Raw genomic sequence first — 18,790 nt, forward strand, 5'->3', positions numbered from 1 at the left:
AAGCCCACAAAGATTAATTTGTTCAAGTGACACAGCTTTAAATGGCAAAACATTTATTATTATTCGTTTTAAGATATAAAAATGTCTGATATACTCCCATGTGCAGATTACTGAATCACTCCCTTTGCTTTTGTGATGTGGGAATATAGCTGAAGAAAAAAATGCAATTATATGACCTCATAGTTATTGAAAAGAGTTTTTTCCTCTTTTGTACCAGTAAATATGCTGTCATTGGAGACTGATATGTAACAGTAACATTTTTCTGCAGGTGTTGACTACAAAAATATCATTATGTAATAAAAAATTTAATGAAAACAAGATGTTTTGCTTTCTCAATTGTATTTCTCAAAAAATTAAATAATATGTATGAAAAAGTACTTGTAACAGTGGGACAAAAAACCATGTACCCACAGCCACGATTAGAGATACAAGAATGTCGCTGATACCTTTGAAGGCTCTCCTGTTATCTTTCCCCAAGTCACCCTCTTTATCAGAGCTCGTCATTATGCTGAATTTAGTGTTTATCACTCTCTTCCTTTTCATTATATTTTGTCTTTCCACATATGTTTATATTTCACACGACATATTGCTTAGTTTTAGTGTTTTCTAATCATTATTTAGGTAGAATTAATAAGATGCTCTTTTGTGACTTGCTTTTTTTGCTCAACATTAAATGTGTAAAATTCATCTTTGTTGATTTGCTTCAAGTAATTTATTTTTAGCAATATGTGGTCCTCCTGTAGGGAATGTGGTACAATTGATCTGTTCTCTGTCCATGGACATTTGAGGTATTGCAGACAATCCTGCTCTGGAAACATTTGTTCATGTCATATGTTGCACACGTATAAGAATTTCTCTTGTGTATATTAACTAGCAGTGGAATTGTCGGGTGATAAAGCATGTGTATCTTTACCTTTACTAGGGAATTAGTTTTTAAAGTGGTTGTCTTCATTTACACTCATACCATCGTGGTAGGAGAGCTCCTTTCATTCCACAATTACTTAAGAAATTGAATGCTTTTCATATATTAACCTTTGTTTTCTTCTCCTGTGAAATGGCTGTGCATGGCTTTGGACTAAGTTCTCATCAAGTTGTATTTTTCTATTAATGTATAGGAGGATTTTATATATTCTATATCATTAATTTTGTTGGTTATTTCTGTTGCTAAAAGGCTTTGATTTGTAGCTGCTCTTGTCACACTTGTGTAACATTCTTAATAATGACTAAGTGGGTTGTATCAGTTCCTACTGGTACTATTCATGTTCCGGGATCTGTTTAAGAAATTCTTTACTACTTGATGTTGTAAAAAAGTCTTCTATCTTTATTTCTAATAATTTTAACGTTTCTTCTTTCTTTTGTTTTTTAAATTTTATTTTAGGTTCAGGAGTACATGTGCAGATGTGTTATACAGGTAAGTGGCATGTCACGGGGGTTTGATATACAGGTTACTTTGTCACCCAGGTAATAAGCATAGTACCCAATAGTAGTTTTTTGATTCTCGCCCTCCTCCCATCCTCCACCCTCAAGTAGGCCCCAGTGCCTGTTGTTCCCTTCTTTGTGTCCATATGTACTCAATGTTTAGCTCCCATTCATAAGTGAGAAGACATGCAGTATTTTCTTTTCAGTTCCTGTGTTAGTTTGCTTAGGATGATGGCCTCCAGCTTCATCTATGTTGCTGCAAAGGACATGATCTCATTCTTTTCTATGGCTATGCAGTATTCCATGATGTATATGTACTACATTTTCCTTATTGAGTCTACTGTTGATGGGCATTTAGGTTGATTCCATATTTTTGCTATTGCAAACAGTGCTGCAGTGAACATACAGGTGCATATGTGTTTATGGTAGAACGATTTATATTCCTTTGGGTATGTACCCAATAATGGGGTTGCTGGGTTGAATAGTAATTCTGCTGTGAGTTCTTTAAGAAATTGCCAAACTGCTTTTTTTTTTTTACAGTGGCAGAACTAATTTACATCCCCCCCGCCGCAGTGTATAAGCATTCTCTTTTCTCCACAACTTGCATCTACTATTTTTTGACTTCAAGACAACATATAAACCTAGTTCTGACTTACAAGCCCAAGACTTTGCACCCTTAAATATATCTCAAGCCTCACACATCTGTACATCATTCAGTTGCCAAGTATTTTTCATCAGAACCTAACTTCACTGGAAGTAAAAAAACTTACTTATTTTTCCTGCCGTGTTGGATCCCTCACCTTCACACATGCACCTATAACCTAAGCTGCTTCCAGCAAATAGCAGAAATGAAAGCCCGTTACTTAGTTTTTTGAGTCTGCTGAGTTTTTTTCTATACCATAAACAACATAGGATTATGGGATTTGAAGTTAGGGACCTTGACTCAAATCCTCTTTCTAAATCACACTCCTTTTGTGTTTCAGAAAAACTGACCACTTTGAGCTTCAATTTTTATGACTATGACAAAAGACATACCTACCCTGAGGGCTGTCAGGACAAGTGAGATGATACAGGTAAGACCTCTAATGCTTAGGAGATATTCAGCCAGGGAGAGGCAATACTGTATAATGTAGTGGTCCTCAAAGTGTGGTCTGGAATTTCCTGGGGTCCCTGAGACATTTGTAGGTGCTCTCTAACTTCAAAACTATTTTTATAATGACACTAAGACCTTATTTCTCTTTTCACAAGTTTATAGTGATATACTCCATAGGCTACAGAACATGAGATATCATAACAGATTGAATGCAAAAGCTGTTAAGAGAACCCAGAGGAAAATAGTCCCTTCTGAACTTTTCTTGGCATTGGAATTAAGACCTTGGATTCTGGATCCAACTGCCTGTTGATATTATGGCTCTGCCATTGCAAACTTCATGACCTTGAGCGAATTATTTACCCGCTCTGTGCTTCAGTTTCCTTTTCTGTAAAATCCGTATAATGATACAATTCACCTCCTAGGATTTTTGTGAGATTAAATGAGTAACACCTATATAATACTTAGAATGATGCCTGGAATATAGTAGTGGTTCCACCAATATTTGCCCTCATTATTTTTACTATTGTTACTATTCTAGTTGATCAGCTCTTCAACATTGAAGATCTTGCAGCATTAATGTAGAATTTGTGGGCCAAACCATTCCACCAACCAACTCATCTTTCCACACACCATTGGAGTAGGAGCCACTAGGTGGAGTCTCTTAGTGAAATCAGCAGGAGATGTCATCAACCAGAGAAGTTAGATGACTGGGTCACCCCAGGCCTTGGGCTTTGGTTCCTATCTTTGCAACACCACATTGCTGTCCTTTAGCTGAAAGAAGGCATGACTAACAGAGGTGACAACACCAAGGTGACCATTTGATTTGAGGAGAGGGACATATGGCATTGCCAAGAGGCACAATGTGCTTTATCAGTCAAAATGTCCCCAGAACCCCCTCATTTGAGCCACTCCCCTTTGCTTCAGATAGTTTCCAGCCTTAAGATTCTATGTGTCCTTTGGCTTTTCCTTACAAGCAGAAGTCATTGCTAAATAATATTTTAACACATCTTTATTCCCACAGTGCTAGTCAACAACATTGTTCACAATCACAGTCCTCTGAGTGGCACCCCACAATTGAGAAGGGCAGAGAAATGAATAATTCAATAATGCTGAAAGTCATCAATGCAATCAAAATTCCCTGTAACAGAAGAAGAAAAAAAAACGAAGAGTCATGATGTTAGCAGGGTAATGGTTTTTCTGATTATAGTAACATAGCAATGTCCAGATAATAAAAGCTTCCCCACATATCTCAAGTGTATCTGATGCTTAGGAATCAAATCAGTGAAGGATTATGAGAGTATACATCTATTTTAGTATAGGATAGCATAGCATAGCATAGCATAGCATAGCATAGCATAGCATAGGATAGGATAGCATAGGATAGCATAGCATAGGATAGCATAGCATAGCATAGCATAGCATAGCATAGGATAGCATAGGATAGCTAGCATAGCATAGCATAGCATAGCATAGGATAGGATAGCATAGGATAGCTAGCATAGCATAGCATAGCATAGGATAGCATAGCATAGCATAGCATAGCATAGCATAGCATAAGATAGCATAGCATAGCATAGTATAGCTAGGATAGCATAGCATAGCACAGCATAGCATAACATGGGATAGCATAGCATAGCATAGGATAACATAGCATAGGATAGCATAGCATAGGATAGCTAGCATAGCATAGCATAGCATAGCATAGCATAGGATAGCATAGCATAGCATAGGATAGCGTAGCATAGCATAGCATAGTGTAGCATAGCATAGCATAGCATAAGATAGCATAGCATAGCATAGTATAGCTAGGATAGCATAGCATAGCATAGCATAGCATAGCATGGGATAGCATAGCATAGCATGGGATAGCATAGCATAGCATAGTGTAGCGTAGGATAGCATAGCGTAGCATAGCATAGCATAGAATAGCATAGCATAGCAGGACATATTATCTTTTTAGAGAAAGGCATATAAAATAATACACTTTCGATTTATGTATGTAGGAAATAGTCCATTTTATAAATGCATAAAATGCAAAGAAATGCATATATAAAAGGTGATCTAATGAAGGGGAAAGAAAGAAGGTGAAGAAACAGGAAAAAGAATTAAAAATAGAGAAGAAAAAGAGGGAAAAAAGAAAACTATTGGCTCAGAAGAAGAGAAAGCAAAAGAGACATAAGAAGCATAGGCTAGTACTTCCACCGTTTTTTTGTTTGTTTTGTCTTTTTTTTTTTGAGATGGAGTTTGACTCTTATCACCCAGGCTGGAGTACAATGGCAGGATCTCGGCTCACTGCAGCCTCCAACTCCCAGGTTCAAATGATTCTCCTGCCTCAGCCTTCCGAGTAGCTGGGATTACAGATGCCCACCACCACACCGCGCTAGTATTTGTATTTTTAGTAGAGACGGGGTTTCACCATATTGGTCAGGCTGAACTCCTGACCTCAGGTGATCTGCCCGCCTTGGCCTCCCAAAGTGCTCTGATTACAGGCATGAGCCACCATGGCCTGACCCCAGCTATGCTTTTTTCAATCATGGCAAAAGACCTTCAAAATGTTTTGTATTTTGGCACTATGAGCATAAATAGAGATGCACATCTTGCTAGTCGCCCAGAGGCTGCACACCTGCACTTACCAGTTCAAGTTTGCAGTCTTCTGAGAGCTTTACTTTCTACTCAGGTTGCAAAGGTTAATATGGTTAACATCCTCTCCTAAAGCCTTATTTGTCTACTATATTTTAACTGTAGGTTGAGTAGCTGTTTTAGAGCCACATGGTTTTTAATGGCCACATAATAGTTCATGGTGTAGTTTGTCACCATTCATTTATTCTTTTGTGACAGGAACTGACTGATTTCCTCTTTTTTCCTTTCTTTCTTTTTTTTTTTTTTGTTTTGTTTTGTCTTTTTTTTTTGAGATGGAGTTTGACTCTTATCACCCAGGCTGGAGTACAATGGCAGGATCTCGGCTCACTGCAGCCTCCAACTCCCAGGTTCAAATGATTCTCCTGCCTCAGCCTTCCGAGTAGCTGGGATTACAGATGCCCACCACCACACCGCGCTAGTATTTGTATTTTTAGTAGAGACGGGGTTTCACCATATTGGTCAGGCTGAACTCCTGACCTCAGGTGATCTGCCCGCCTTGGCCTCCCAAAGTGCTCTGATTACAGGCATGAGCCACCATGGCCTGACCCCAGCTATGCTTTTTTCAATCATGGCAAAAGACCTTCAAAATGTTTTGTATTTTGGCACTATGAGCATAAATAGAGATGCACATCTTGCTAGTCGCCCAGAGGCTGCACACCTGCACTTACCAGTTCAAGTTTGCAGTCTTCTGAGAGCTTTACTTTCTACTCAGGTTGCAAAGGTTAATATGGTTAACATCCTCTCCTAAAGCCTTATTTGTCTACTATATTTTAACTGTAGGTTGAGTAGCTGTTTTAGAGCCACATGGTTTTTAATGGCCACATAATAGTTCATGGTGTAGTTTGTCACCATTCATTTATTCTTTTGTGACAGGAACTGACTGATTTCCTCTTTTTTCCTTTCTTTCTTTTTTTTTTTTTTTTGTTTTGTTTTACCGCTCTGAACAATGCTGCAATAGCATTCTTGTACATGTACCCTTATATAGGTGGTTTAAGTGCTGTAGAGCTAGACATCTGGGTCTGTTTATCATTCAGGTAAGTAAATGTCTCTTGCTTCCCAAAATGGCAGTGACATTGCCATTCATGGTTAAATTAATTGACCTTTCCCTGACTGTTAGTGAATTGGAGCATTATCGTAGGTTTGGCCATCATAGTTTCCTTTTTGTAAATTCCTTCCTCATATTCTTTATCTTTTAAAAATTTTGTTCTTGACTTTTCTTGTCAGTTATATGCACTCTGTATATAAAAACATGAAAATGTTGCTGTTATCTGCTTTAAAACTATATTTTCCATTTTAACTATAGCAAAGTTTATATATAAAGAAGTATATTTTAGCTGGTTGTGGCAGCTCATGCCTGTAATCCTAGCACTTTGGGAGGCCGAGGCGGGTGGATTGCCTGAGTTCAGGAGTTCGAGACCAGCCTGGGCATCATGGTGAAACTCTGTCTCTACCAAAATACAAAAAATTAGCTGGGCATGGCGGCATGTGCCTATAATCCCAGCGACTCGGGAGGCCAAGACAGGAGAATCGCTGGAACCTGGGAGACAGAGGTTGCAGTAGGCCGAGATCACGTCACTGCACTCCAACCTGGGCAACAGAGCGAGACTCCATCTCAAAAAAAAAAAAAAAAAAAAATGAAGAAGTGTATTTTATCTCTTTTTCTTTCCACGTCAAGATATATCACATTTTTATCACCCCAGTGATAAAATGTGTCCCTTCCCAATCAATCCTCTTGTGTCCCTTCCCAATCAATCCTCCCACCCCACTGACAGTCAGCCACACTTCTGATTTCTAGTATCATGTAAATTTACCTGTTTAGTTTTTATCTGAAATTGTTTGCCTCAATATAACAAATTGAAATTCGTTCATGCTCCTCTGTGTGTCAGTAGGTTGTTCTTTTATATTGCTGAGAAGTATTCTACTATTTGAATAGTTAACTTGTTTAGCCATTCTGTTGTTGATAGAAATTTGAATTCCTTACCAGATTGACTATAATGAATAGGACTGCTATAAACATTTTTGTATGTATCATGAGACATCAAGTAGGTGTATGATTAACTTTGTTAAAAACCACCAAATAGTTTCCCGAGGTGGTTGAACCACTTTCCACTTTCCATTTCCACCAAAAGGGTCTAAGAGTTCCAGTTGCTTCACATTCCTTCCAACACCCGGTATTGCCGGTCCTTTTAATTAAAATGATTCTGGTGTGTGTGGAGTAGTGTCTTATTGTGATTTTAATTTGCATTTATGTGATGATTAATAATGTTGACCACGTTCCCACATGCTCACTAGCCATTTATCTATCTTTGTGAAGTACTTGCTCAAGTCTTACTCTTTTTTTGGCCTTTTTATTACTGATTTTCAGGAGTGCTTAATATATTCTGGATGTGGGTCTTTTGTGAGAGAGATATAGAGAGAGAGAAAGAGGAAATTTTCTCCCTTTCTGTGCTTTGGTAGTCCATTTTATTTATTTTATTTTTCCCCTATGGTTAGTCCATTTTATGTTCTATCTAAGAAAGCTTTATCTACTCCCATGGTCATGAAGATATTCTCCTAAGTTCCCTGCAGCCCATACCCTCAAGCTTTATAGTTTAGGATTTCACATTTAGGTGTATCACTGATTGATGTTTGAATGTGAAATCAATTGTGTACTTCTGGTATCCACTGACTTGGCCATGGTTTATTATCATATATAATGCTGAATTTGATTTTTTAATATTTTATTTCAGATTTCTTCACAAAGTTTACAAGATAGAATTACCTGTAATTTTAAAATATTTTATAATGTCATTATCATGTTTTCATGTCAAACTTGTGACAGCCTCACACAAATGTTTGTGAGTTGAGAAGTCAACTGAAAGTATTCCGTTTGGTGGTGTTTCTTTCCTAAATGTTTGGAAGAATTAGTCTACTCCTACAGGGCTTTGCGTTTTCTTTTTAGAGAGAAAGTTTTCAATTATGTATTTGATTTTTTATTAGATATAAGACCAGTTGGATATATACATTTTTTCCTGTGTCAGTCATGGCAGGTGGTTTTGCATAGTTTATAAGGAATTTGTCAATTTCATCTAAAGCATCAAGTAATTTTTATGTTAATAATTTCCTCATATATTCTTGGCTATTGTATTTATAGTGATACACCTTCACTTCTGATAATGATAGTTTGTGTTTTCTCTTTTTTCTTTTTAAATATCTAGGAGTTTACCAATTTTATTGGTTTTTCAAACATCCATATTTAGCTTTATTTTATCTTGTCTATTGTTTGTGTTGTATTTCATTAGTTTTTATCTCTATTCTTTGTTATCTCTATTATAGAATACTATATCTCAATTCTTTCATTTTCTTTATGTTTAATTTTTTAATCTAACTTCTTGGTATGAATATTTAGATAATTTATTTTTAGTCTATTTTCTTTCCCAATACTTGCATTTGAGGTTATAAAGTTTCCTCTAAGCATGCTTTAGTTGTATCAATTTATATAAATATTTCTATTATTTTGTTTTCGATATATTTTTTATTTCTATTGTAAATTCTTTGAGCCTTGTATAACTTAGAATTTCAAAACAGTTTTGGGCCTTTTTTTCCTTTTTAAAATTGACATTTAATTCAGTTCCATTGTTTTCAGAGAATATATTGTGTATGATTTTAATCCTTTGAATTTTGTTGAGGCTTGCAGGCTCAGCATATGGCTAATTGTTGAAAATGCGCTAAGTGAAATCATGAAATCTCTCAAATTTGTCAGCTGTTTTTCACTTTCATTGTGGTTTTTTTTGTTTTGTTTTGTTTTGTTTGTTTTTTTGAGACAGAGTCTTTCTCTGTTGCCCAGGCTAGAGTGCAGTGGCGCAGTCTCGGCTCGCCAGATTCAAATGATTCTCCTGCCTTAGCTTCCTGAGTAAGGAAGCTGGGATTAAAGCCACCTGCCACCACGCCCTGCTAATTTTTGTATTTTTAGTAGAGACGATGTTTCACCACGTTGGCCAGCCTGGTCTCGAACTCCTGACCTCAAGTGATCTGCCCCCTGTTGGCCTCCCAAAGTCCTGGGATTACAGGCCTGAGCCATCGTGCCTGGCTATTTCACTTTCATTTCTGAAGAACATTTTCACCAGGCCTAGAATTTTGGATTGGCATTATTTTGTTTTAGCACTTTAAAGATACAATTCTATTGTCTTCTCACTTCTCACTTCCATCAGTTAGTTAGATAGGAGGAATAAGTTCAAGAGATCCATTATACAGCGGGGTGCCCATAGTTAATGACAGTCTACTGTATTCTTTTATTTATTTTATTTTACTTTACGTTCTGGGATACATGTGCAGGACATGCAGGTTTGTTACACAGGTATACATGTGCCATGGTGGTTTGCTGCACTTATCAACCTGTCATCTAGGTTTTAAGCCCCACATGCATTAGGTATTTGTTCTAATGCTCTCCCTCCTCTTGTCGCACTAACCCCCAACAGGCCCTGGTGTGTGATGTTCCCCTCCCTGTGTCCATGTCTTCTCATTGTTCAACTCCCACTTATGAGTGAGAACATGTGGTATTTGGTTTTCTGTTCCTGTGTTAGTTTGCTGAGAATGATGGCTATTGTATTCTTAAAAGTGCAAAGATAGTGAATGTTAAGTGTTCTCACTGCAAAAGTGATAACTATGGGAGGTAATGCCTTTGTCAATTAGATTTAAACATTCCACAATGTATATACGTACTTCAAAATATGTTATATGTGATAAATACATATGATTTTTATCTGTCAATTAAAAATGTCAGTTGACAGTATTATGTAGTTATTGGGTGTAGTGTTTGTTCTATATATGACATTTAGGTCAATTTTATCAATTGTGTTCAAAATCTTATAATTTTGTAGTCTGTCTACATTCTTTCAGTTGCTGAGAAATGTGTGCTAAAATTTCTTATGATGATTTTAGTTCTCTCTAGTCATGTTTTTCAGCTGAATTAGCTTTTCCTTTTGGCTTTGAGTTGTTATGAGGAGCATTCAAACCTAGAAATGTAATATTTCTCTTGTCGATTGACCCTTTTATTACAGAAAGTCCTCTATTATACGTTTAGTAAATGCTTCTTGCCTTAAATCTGTTTGTTTGCTACTAGTGTAGCTGTTTCTTGTAAACAGAATGCAGTCGTGTTTTGTTTTGTTTTTTTAACTTTTATTTACTAGGACCATCTTTTTAAAAAATTTAAATTTTTAAATTTTCTATTTTTATGGGTACATAATAGTTTTACATAGAAAATCTTCAATTTCACTTTCTATGATTTTATATTCCCTGAGGTATTTTAAAGTTTATCATTTATTTCTTAAAACATGATAAATACTGTGGTTTAAAAATCTCTTCTAATATACTTAGTATCAGAAGTTTATGGGTGCTATTGTTTTTGCTATATTCTGTTTCTATTAGTTGTCATTTGCGTTGTCTTATTTCTTTTTATGCCTCTTTTGAGTGCGTACTGTTAATTTTCAATGGAAAATTTGATGGGAATTTACTGAGATTAATGAACGTTTTTCCCCTAGATAGACTTCGGTTTTGCTTCTGCCACGTACCAGGGGCACCACATACCAAGACCGAATTCAGGTATTCTTGCCTCACCCAGTTTATGCCTAGCAAAGGTCAGTGGGGATCGGGGTGTGCAAGGAGGTTCTCAAGGGGTTTGGCCTGTGACCACACTTCTCAAATACTTCTTCTTTTTAAACTGTTTAGCAACTCTCCTTTGCTGTTTGGGGGCAGGGTACTTTGTATATCTTTTTGTCCTTACCTGAAGAGCGTCGTAGCCTCTCAAAGACCTAGTTTCATATGGAGAAAATCTCTTTTAAGTCTTTATACCTTGAATGGACGTGAAACCTTGACTTCTTTCTCTTTCAGTCCACGTGGGCCAGGGATTGGATTGCAAATCAGCATCACTGGCAAGTGGGTCTGAAGACATGAGCAGCTTTCATGCTCTTCAGAATTCCACTTGTAAATTTCAGGTTGCAGGCTTTCCTCTACAAATTGGTTTAGTAGTTCCAGCTGACCTTTCAGCTTTTTAACGCCTTTAAGGTTGTTTTGGGCCGGGCGCGGTGGCTCAAGCCTGTAATCCCAGCACTTTGGGAGGCCGAGACGGGCGGATCACGAGGTCAGGAGATCAAGACCATCCTGGCTAACATGGTGAAACCCCCGTCTCTACTAAAAAAATACAAAAAAACTAGCCGGGCGAGGTGGCGGGCGCCTGTAGTCCCAGCTACTCTGGAGGCTGAGGCAGGAGAATGGTGTGAACCCGGGAGGCGGAGCTTGCAGTGAGCTGAGATGCGGGCGCCTGTAGTCCCAGCTACTCTGGAGGCTGAGGCAGGAGAATGGCGTGAACCCGGGAGGCGGAGCTTGCAGTGAGCTGAGATCCGGCCACTGCACTCCAGCCCGGGCGACAGAGCGAGACTCTGTCTCAAAAAAAAAAAAGGTTTTTTTTTTTTTTTTTTTTTAAATAAAAAACTTCTGTTTTCAGAGAAGAGTTGATTCACGTAGCCATACTTAACCATTACCTAAATCAGTCTCCCTGTTTTCTGCACTTTGGTCCTGCTTTCTGTGGACCTGGTGTATTCAAATGTTAAGTATTTCTTGGGCTTTGCCTTAAGAAATATCTTCTAATATGACCCCCCCTTTGCCTTAGATGGTGGGTTTTCAATTTCCTCAGCAATTTTTGATGGATTTGGTAACTCTCTGTTTCTCTCCATGTGGATCAAACCTTTTACATTCTTTTACAGTAATCTTAGTGGTATTTTGGAAGCAGCTAAAATAAATGCCCCTTTTCAGTCTTATCATGCTTTATCAGAAGTTCAGCCCGTTAAAACCAAATCAAGAACTGTAAAAGCACGCCACTGTGATTCTAATGTACATATAGGACTATAAACTACAGCCATACCGCTGTACCTTTTTTTTTTAGTGTATCATTTTATATTTGTATTATACTGATTTGTGTATATGTTTTATCTCTTGTGCTCCTGTGAATTCCTAAAGGTGGGAGTTATAATGAGTTTATTTTTTCTCTTCCACAATGCCTGGTATAATATCTATCAAATATTATGGATTTCATAAATGTTTGTCAATAAAAGACAAGACATGGGTGTCCACAACATGATCTGAATGGTGCTGATTGAGTGCTAATAAATATTTTCTATTAAGCCCTTTACTTCTCACTTTATAAATGCAACATACTTACCATGAACAGGACAGTAACAGCATTACAATGACTATTTTGGTGAGAATAACCACAGATGTAGTTTTGATCTAGCATGAAACCAAATGTGAGGAGAATGATTCCAGCTATTGCTCCCAGGGCACTAAGGAGATTCATTATTCGGGTCAGTATTATCTGAAATAGAATAAGAACATAACAGTGTGACTCGGGCCCAGCCCGTACCACAAACAAAGCAATGAGTGCAGAGAATGGAGAGCAGGATTTTAGTCACAGCATCTTAATGGCACGAGGCAGCTCTGTGATCCTATGCGAATTGCTTCACATCTTTGGGCTTCAGGCCCTCATCTACACAATGAAGGGATCCTGTGAACTTTTAATAACCTTCCCATTCCCCATATTCTATGCCTCAATTAACTCTCATTCAGTTGGGAGGAAAGGTGTGCCTATAACGATTGCATTTTGATTCTCTGGTGAAAGTCATGGTCTATTTACATTTTTGTTTTCAGACTCCTATATTTAATTAAATGCTGCACTTCTTTGCCGTTTTTAATTTCTCCCTAAAATGACAAACTAAGGATTCTCAGTCCTTTTCTAAAATCGTGTATTGGCATAGTAATATTTTATGTCTTCAATTCTTTGAGTAAAGTAAAAATATTCTACTTACAATTTATCTATACCTTTACATTCACTAGCACCATATTCTTTATTTTGAGATTCTGTGTATGGTTTAATTAGATTGTCTACAGTTTGCCTTTCATATGAGTCAAAGTAGTGCCTGTCAAAGTGCCTGGAATGTTGTAAATACCCAGAAAACAAAAAAGAATGAATAAGTAACTGGAATATTGAAATAATTCTACCATTAATTGACTGGGAGTTTGGACAAGTTATTTAACGATTGTAAACCTCAGTGTCTTCATACACAAAATAAGAGCTAAACTAGATGACCAGAGAAACTTTCTCCTCTGGCGTACTGGGTTATAATTCTAGGAAAACAGGAAGCAAATGCTGTTTATTGGTATCAATACTTGATAGTTTGTGGAATTATGGTGACTTAATGATTTTACAAACTTTTTTCAAGGCCAGGATAAATTATTTGAAAGTTATATATTTTTAATAAAGTGGAAATAGTGAAAATGTAACTCATTACTCTTTTGTGTGTGTGTGTGTGTGGTGTGTGTGTGTGGTAGAGTCTTGTTCCATTGCCCGGGCTGGAGTGCAGTGGCACGATCTCAACTCACTGCAACCTCCGCCTCTCGGGTACAAGCAATTCTCCTGCCTCAGCTTTCCGAGTGGCTGGACTACAGGTGTGTGCCACCACACCTGGCTAATTTTGTATTTTTAGTAGAGATGGGGTTTCACCATGTTGGCCAGGCTGGTCTTGAACTCCTGACCTCGTGATCCACCCGCCTCGGCCTCCCAAAGTGCTGGGATTACAGGCGTGAGCCACCATGCCTGGCTACAAAATATATTTTTAATAAAGTAGAAATATAACTCACCAGAGTTTCTGTGGTTTTTCTTTTCAGTGCAATTAGGAAGGCTCCAGAATTAATGAACTGTTAAGAGGAATAAATATGTTAATGATGATGGCCATGTTTAGCTGATGTCGAGTTCTTACAGAATAGACCTCTATGCAATTCTTTTACATGCCTGCCTTCTAAGTTTGCACACTCCTCAGGGCAGTGAGAAGGGTAAGTTGCTTTATATGACTTTCCGCAAATGGAATAGTGGACGAAACACTGGTCTGGAAATCCGCTTTAGCCCTATTTATTTGAACATGAACTTTTTTTTTTAACCATACAGGGCTTTGGTTTGCTCATCCATGTTCCTTTTATAGCTATTGTGAACTCAGCTTTGATCTCATGACAAAGGGATGTCAAGTCAGTTTACAATCATTAAGATCAGATTCCATCTTACTATAATCCAGTGTATTCTCTTGGATGGGAACATAAGGTGGGGTTGCGGTGAATGTGCTGGTAGTTCTTAAAAATCTCCAAGATCTTTCCTGGAAGTGGGTCACACGTGGTAGCATTGTTGTCTGGTGGAAATTTCAAATCTGATTACAGCACATCCATGTTTACATTTCTAGCCCCTTCATGGGCATTTTCCAGCCTCATCCCTCCACCCTCACTCCCCGTGCTGAGCTCTTATAGTTCCCATAATAGAAAATGCTCTCCCATACCTTCAGCCTTTGCTCATTTTTCTCTCTTGGCATGCAACAAGACATCTCTAATCCTTACACTCAGGCATCCCAACTCCCATCTTCTGTGTGTGTCCTCACCTGATTAACTATTCACCCTTTAAAACTCGTTCAAGCTGGAAGCGTCTCTGGGCGTTGTCCCGTCTGTTTTGTTGGTGCCTTTGCTATGGAGGCAGCCCCTGCGTCTATCCTCCCTCATCACACCCTGTGTTACTTGTCTGACTCCTCACTCAACTGAGGCCTTGAGCTCAGGGTCTGCTGTCTTTTCCCTGAACCCAGTGCCCTGCCCATGCTCTGGCACTAAATTAGGTCCTAAGTTAATGTTTATTGATTGTTACTAAGTTGGGTTTAATAAATACCTCTCTGCAGCTTAAAAGGTATATCTGAGAAACCCTTCCCACTGCACTTCTGTAAAGAATAAATTGCTCCTTCATCTCTGCCTACATAAGCACTTCCTGCACCTCTGTGATAATATTTATCACACTGCCTTGAAGTGATCTGTTTACATGCTTTCTTGCTAGACTGAGAGGTCTTTGGGGGAGAGGCTCATTGCCTTTCTCTGTGTATCTGGCTTATAATAGATGGTAACTAATTTCGAATGAATGAATAGCCAAATAAACAACTTCAAGCCTCAAAAGAAATATTCCCAAAGGAACTTCAAGACCTAATGATAAAATATCAGTGACTGTGATGAACAAATGGGGAAATCATTTCAACAAGGTTAGTTTTTTGCACTTTTGAAAGCATATCATACAACTAGATCTAGCTTATTTAATTGCAAATAATTCCCTAACATCCTGGTTGGCATGGCTTCAAATTGAACTTGATTGACTATACTCACCAAAACAGAGCCCCAGAATGGATATCCTGAAAGAAATATAAAGGGAAACCTTGGATATGGTTTTAACAAGGTGAAAAGGAAGATAACTCCGAAAGAAAAGGTCATAATTCCAAACAGGATCTGGATAGTCTGCAAATAGAGGAAAAAGCCATGGTGAGGAAAAGCCAAGTGATAGTTTCCCTTCTGTTAGAAGATTTTCTTTTGGTTAAAAGGATTTGGCAATTACTCTCTTTGATAATTAGGGGAAGAATAATAGAAGTCCCTTTGTGATGCTCCTGGGTACTTTCTGAATTCCTCTATATGGTATTTGGTGAGGGGTAAAATGATCTAAATCAGTGCTCGTGAAAATGTGATCCATGGATTGGCAACATCAGGATCACTTGGGAGCCTGAAATGTGAACTATCAGGCCCTATCCCATACTTACCGAACAGTCTCCAGGTGAGGCTGGGAAATCTGTGTCTTCATAAGCTCCTCAGCTCTTTAGCCCGTAAATATGAATGTTTGAGAAACACTGAATTCTAAATGAGTATACCAGGCTGGCCTCAAGCAGAATTGACCTGGAGATGGCCAATTCTCTGAGCCTGTGGAGGCATTGTCACACTCTCAGGTCCAGAGGACTCCCCATCTCTTTGGGTTTTTCGGGGTTTTTTTTTTTCTCTCTCTCCCTCTCTGAGTCACTCTTATGATGCACTGTGACACCAGGCAGTGGTTTGACGAGTGCTGGGGAAGACTAATGAGGACAACATACAAAAATGGAAGGCGTACAACGTGTGAGTCTATGCTCTGCTCTCTTCTTCTCAGCCCACCTTCTCAGTCTGAGGAGTCTCATTTACTGCCATAGCAACTATCACTTTTTAAGTAGGTGAGTCCTAAATGATAGCATGTTTTTGTCAAGTCCAGACCTATGTGATTCGTTCTTGTCAAACATCCTCTCTCAAATGTCCCACTAACACTCTATATTCACATATTCTTAAAGAAGAATTGGAATGGGCTCCTACCTTCAAACATGTGCCAAGAGATAATTTTCCTGGCCTTTCCCCTGCCTCAGTAGAATATACATGGGGCAAGTCTTACTTACCCCTATGATTTTCATTTTTGTAGCAAATAATTTTTGCAAGGGGCTTTGAGTCGAAAAGGTCGTGGTTGAAAGTTCTGTGGATTCATAGTCTGGAGCAATGATTTCTGGAGGAAATACCAGAAACACTGGACTGTGTGCGGTGCTTGAATCCATGATGATGTCCGTGAAAATTTGAAAGGAGATTATTTAGTTGGTACTTCAGCCTCGACCATGTTCTTGTCTTGTGCTGAGGCTGCCTGGAGCACTGGAATTGTTTGCTTTGTCTTGGAATTATAGAACCATAGAGTCACAGAGTCATAGAATCTCAGGACGGCTCGAGATCCCAAGACAGCTCTAAATAAAATGCCTGGGACTGGGGATCGGACAACCTGACAAGTAGTCCTGGTTTAGTTAGGGGTTTACTGTAAATTTTGGCAAGTCGCATCCCCCTTTCCTGGTTTCTGATTCCTCATACGTACATTGACCAAATCGGACTAGATGATCTACATATAAAGACATTTTAGGGACCGCGTTCGGTGGCTCACGCCTGTAATCCCAGCACTTTCGGAGGCTGAAGCGGGCGGATCGCCTGAGGTCAGGAGTTAGAGACCAGCCTGGCCAAACCCCGTCTCTACTAAAAATATAAAAAATTAGCCGGGTGTGGTGGCGCCTGCCTGTAGTCCGAGCTACTCGGGAGGCTGAGGCATGAGAATCGCTTGAACCCAGGAGGCGGAGGTTTCCTTGAGCCGAAATTGCACCACTGCACTCCAGCCTGGGCGATAGAGCGAGACTCTGTCTCAAAAAAAAAAACAAAAAACAAAAAAACAGGACATTTTGGTTACCAAATAGCAACTAGATACACATTTATTCCAGTTCCGTATCTTCAGACGCAGGTAGAACGCAAAACCTCTCAGGCCACGGAACAAATTAACCACTTCTTAAAGTACAGATAACATCCATTTTTCCTGTCACTTTGTGGTTTTGCCACCTGATTTAAGTAGCTTTAGCTGTGTAATAAATCCCTCAAAATGTAGTTACTTCCGGCAACCACCATCGGCTTTTGTTTACACACCATGGGTCCTGTGTGTGGTCTCTTATCTGAGCCTGCTCAGCACTTCTCAACTAGGCTGTCTCATGCAACTGTGGTCACCTGGTGGGGTGTTCAATTCCGTGAGTTAGGATGGCCTCAGTCGTGTCTCTGGCAGTTGGCAGACTCTTGGTTCTCTTCCAATTCACAAATACTTTTCAGACCTCTGCTGAGTCATGTGTGCTAATGTTGTATTGGCCAAGCAAATTTCCTAGACAACCCAGGTTGGAGGGATAAGAAAATAGGCCCCCTGATGTCTTCATGGGAAGATGTGTACTTCCATCTTGAAAGGACAAGAATGAAGGGAGGGGAACAATTTGTGTCTATTTTTAACTGTACCTTGTCGTTTTCTGGTGTTTCCTATTGAGATCAGGTCTTCCTTAATTGAACCTCATGATGTGACAGCCTCTAGACACTTGCCAGTTAGAATATTTTAAAAGGCCACCCCTCCCTCACAATTTTTCTCTGAACGTATCCATCTCTTGTTCAATTTTCTATGGACGTTGAATCATAATGGTGATTATCCTTCATGAACATCATCTGATGTTGTGTCAGCATTCTCTAAGTTAAGCACACTATGTTGCAACATACTTTTATAAAACACCATTTCACCCTAATTACTCAGGTTTTAGCTTTGCTCTAGACCTTCCCCAGTTTTTGTTTTTTCTCCCTCTAAGCATTATGACTAGCACAGTGTTCTAATAGCTATCTGACAAATGGCAGAATTATAACTTTAATTTTTATTATTCTTTAATTCATGCAAGCTAGTTCTGGCAATGCAGTGGAAGACTTACTCTTTGGAGAAGAGAAACCTAGAATGAACCCCAAGCTCTTTTATTTACTAGTTATGGGGTCTAAGCCAAGTTATCTATTAATTTACATATTTATTAAAACATTACATTTCTTTGATGAGAATAAAAATTGTTATACAGTTATCGTGAGTGAATTTAAAGTACCTGGAATGCAGTAGATGCTAAGTAAATTGTATTAGTAATAGAAATAAGAGTAATAAGTATTATTTCTCTTATTGTTGCCATTTTTAGCATGGTGAGCAGATACTTTGTGTTGCTTTATGTTTGCATTATTTCCAAAAGCTCATTTTGGTTGATTCTTTATAGGTTAATTGTATTTCTATGAGCTTAGCCATAACACTGGAAATGTCACACTGAATCAGTGCAGACGTTATTTTTTTATTCATTTATTTTTTGATGGAGTCTTGCTTGTCACCCAGGCTGGAGTGCAGTGGCGTGATCTCAGCTCACTGCAAGTTCTGCCTCCTAG

At 38.5% G+C, this 18,790-nt stretch overlaps 1 protein-coding gene and 1 long non-coding RNA gene across 2 annotated transcripts; one reads left to right on the forward strand and one right to left on the reverse strand.

The window, feature by feature from the left end:
- The first annotated feature begins 2,399 nt into the window (after nucleotides 1-2,399).
- Nucleotides 2,400-6,461, forward strand: LOC117081525. Its single transcript, XR_004436187.1, has 3 exons — nucleotides 2,400-2,492; nucleotides 3,534-3,697; nucleotides 6,111-6,461. It is a non-coding gene; the product is annotated as an uncharacterized LOC117081525 (long non-coding RNA).
- On the reverse strand, nucleotides 3,507-16,714 carry MS4A5 (membrane spanning 4-domains A5). Its single transcript, XM_033207589.1, has 5 exons — nucleotides 16,444-16,714; nucleotides 15,365-15,493; nucleotides 13,823-13,879; nucleotides 12,348-12,500; nucleotides 3,507-3,650 (listed from the first exon to the last, which is right to left on the reverse strand). Exons 1-5 carry the CDS (start codon nucleotides 16,594-16,596, stop codon nucleotides 3,540-3,542), a joined length of 603 nt encoding a protein of 200 aa, XP_033063480.1. The 5' UTR covers nucleotides 16,597-16,714; the 3' UTR covers nucleotides 3,507-3,539.
- Between the last annotated feature and the right edge of the window lie 2,076 nt (nucleotides 16,715-18,790).

The sequence above is a fragment of the Trachypithecus francoisi genome, unplaced genomic scaffold (assembly GCF_009764315.1).
Source record: "Trachypithecus francoisi isolate TF-2019V2 unplaced genomic scaffold, Tfra_2.0 Lachesis_group8, whole genome shotgun sequence".
Taxonomy (NCBI): Eukaryota; Metazoa; Chordata; class Mammalia; order Primates; family Cercopithecidae; genus Trachypithecus; species Trachypithecus francoisi.

Excerpts from the sequence above, each read along its gene's own strand:
- MS4A5 (XM_033207589.1), bottom strand. The coding sequence starts at position 16,596 with ATGGATTCAAGCACCGCACACAGTCCAGTGTTTCTGGTATTTCCTCCA. Across the intron at positions 15,494-16,443 it reads CAAAAATGAAAATCATAGGG|ACTATCCAGATCCTGTTTGG; the intron begins GTAAGTAAGACT and ends CTCTATTTGCAG. Across the intron at positions 13,880-15,364 it reads CATTCTGGGGCTCTGTTTTG|TTCATTAATTCTGGAGCCTT; the intron begins GTGAGTATAGTC and ends TCCTCTTAACAG.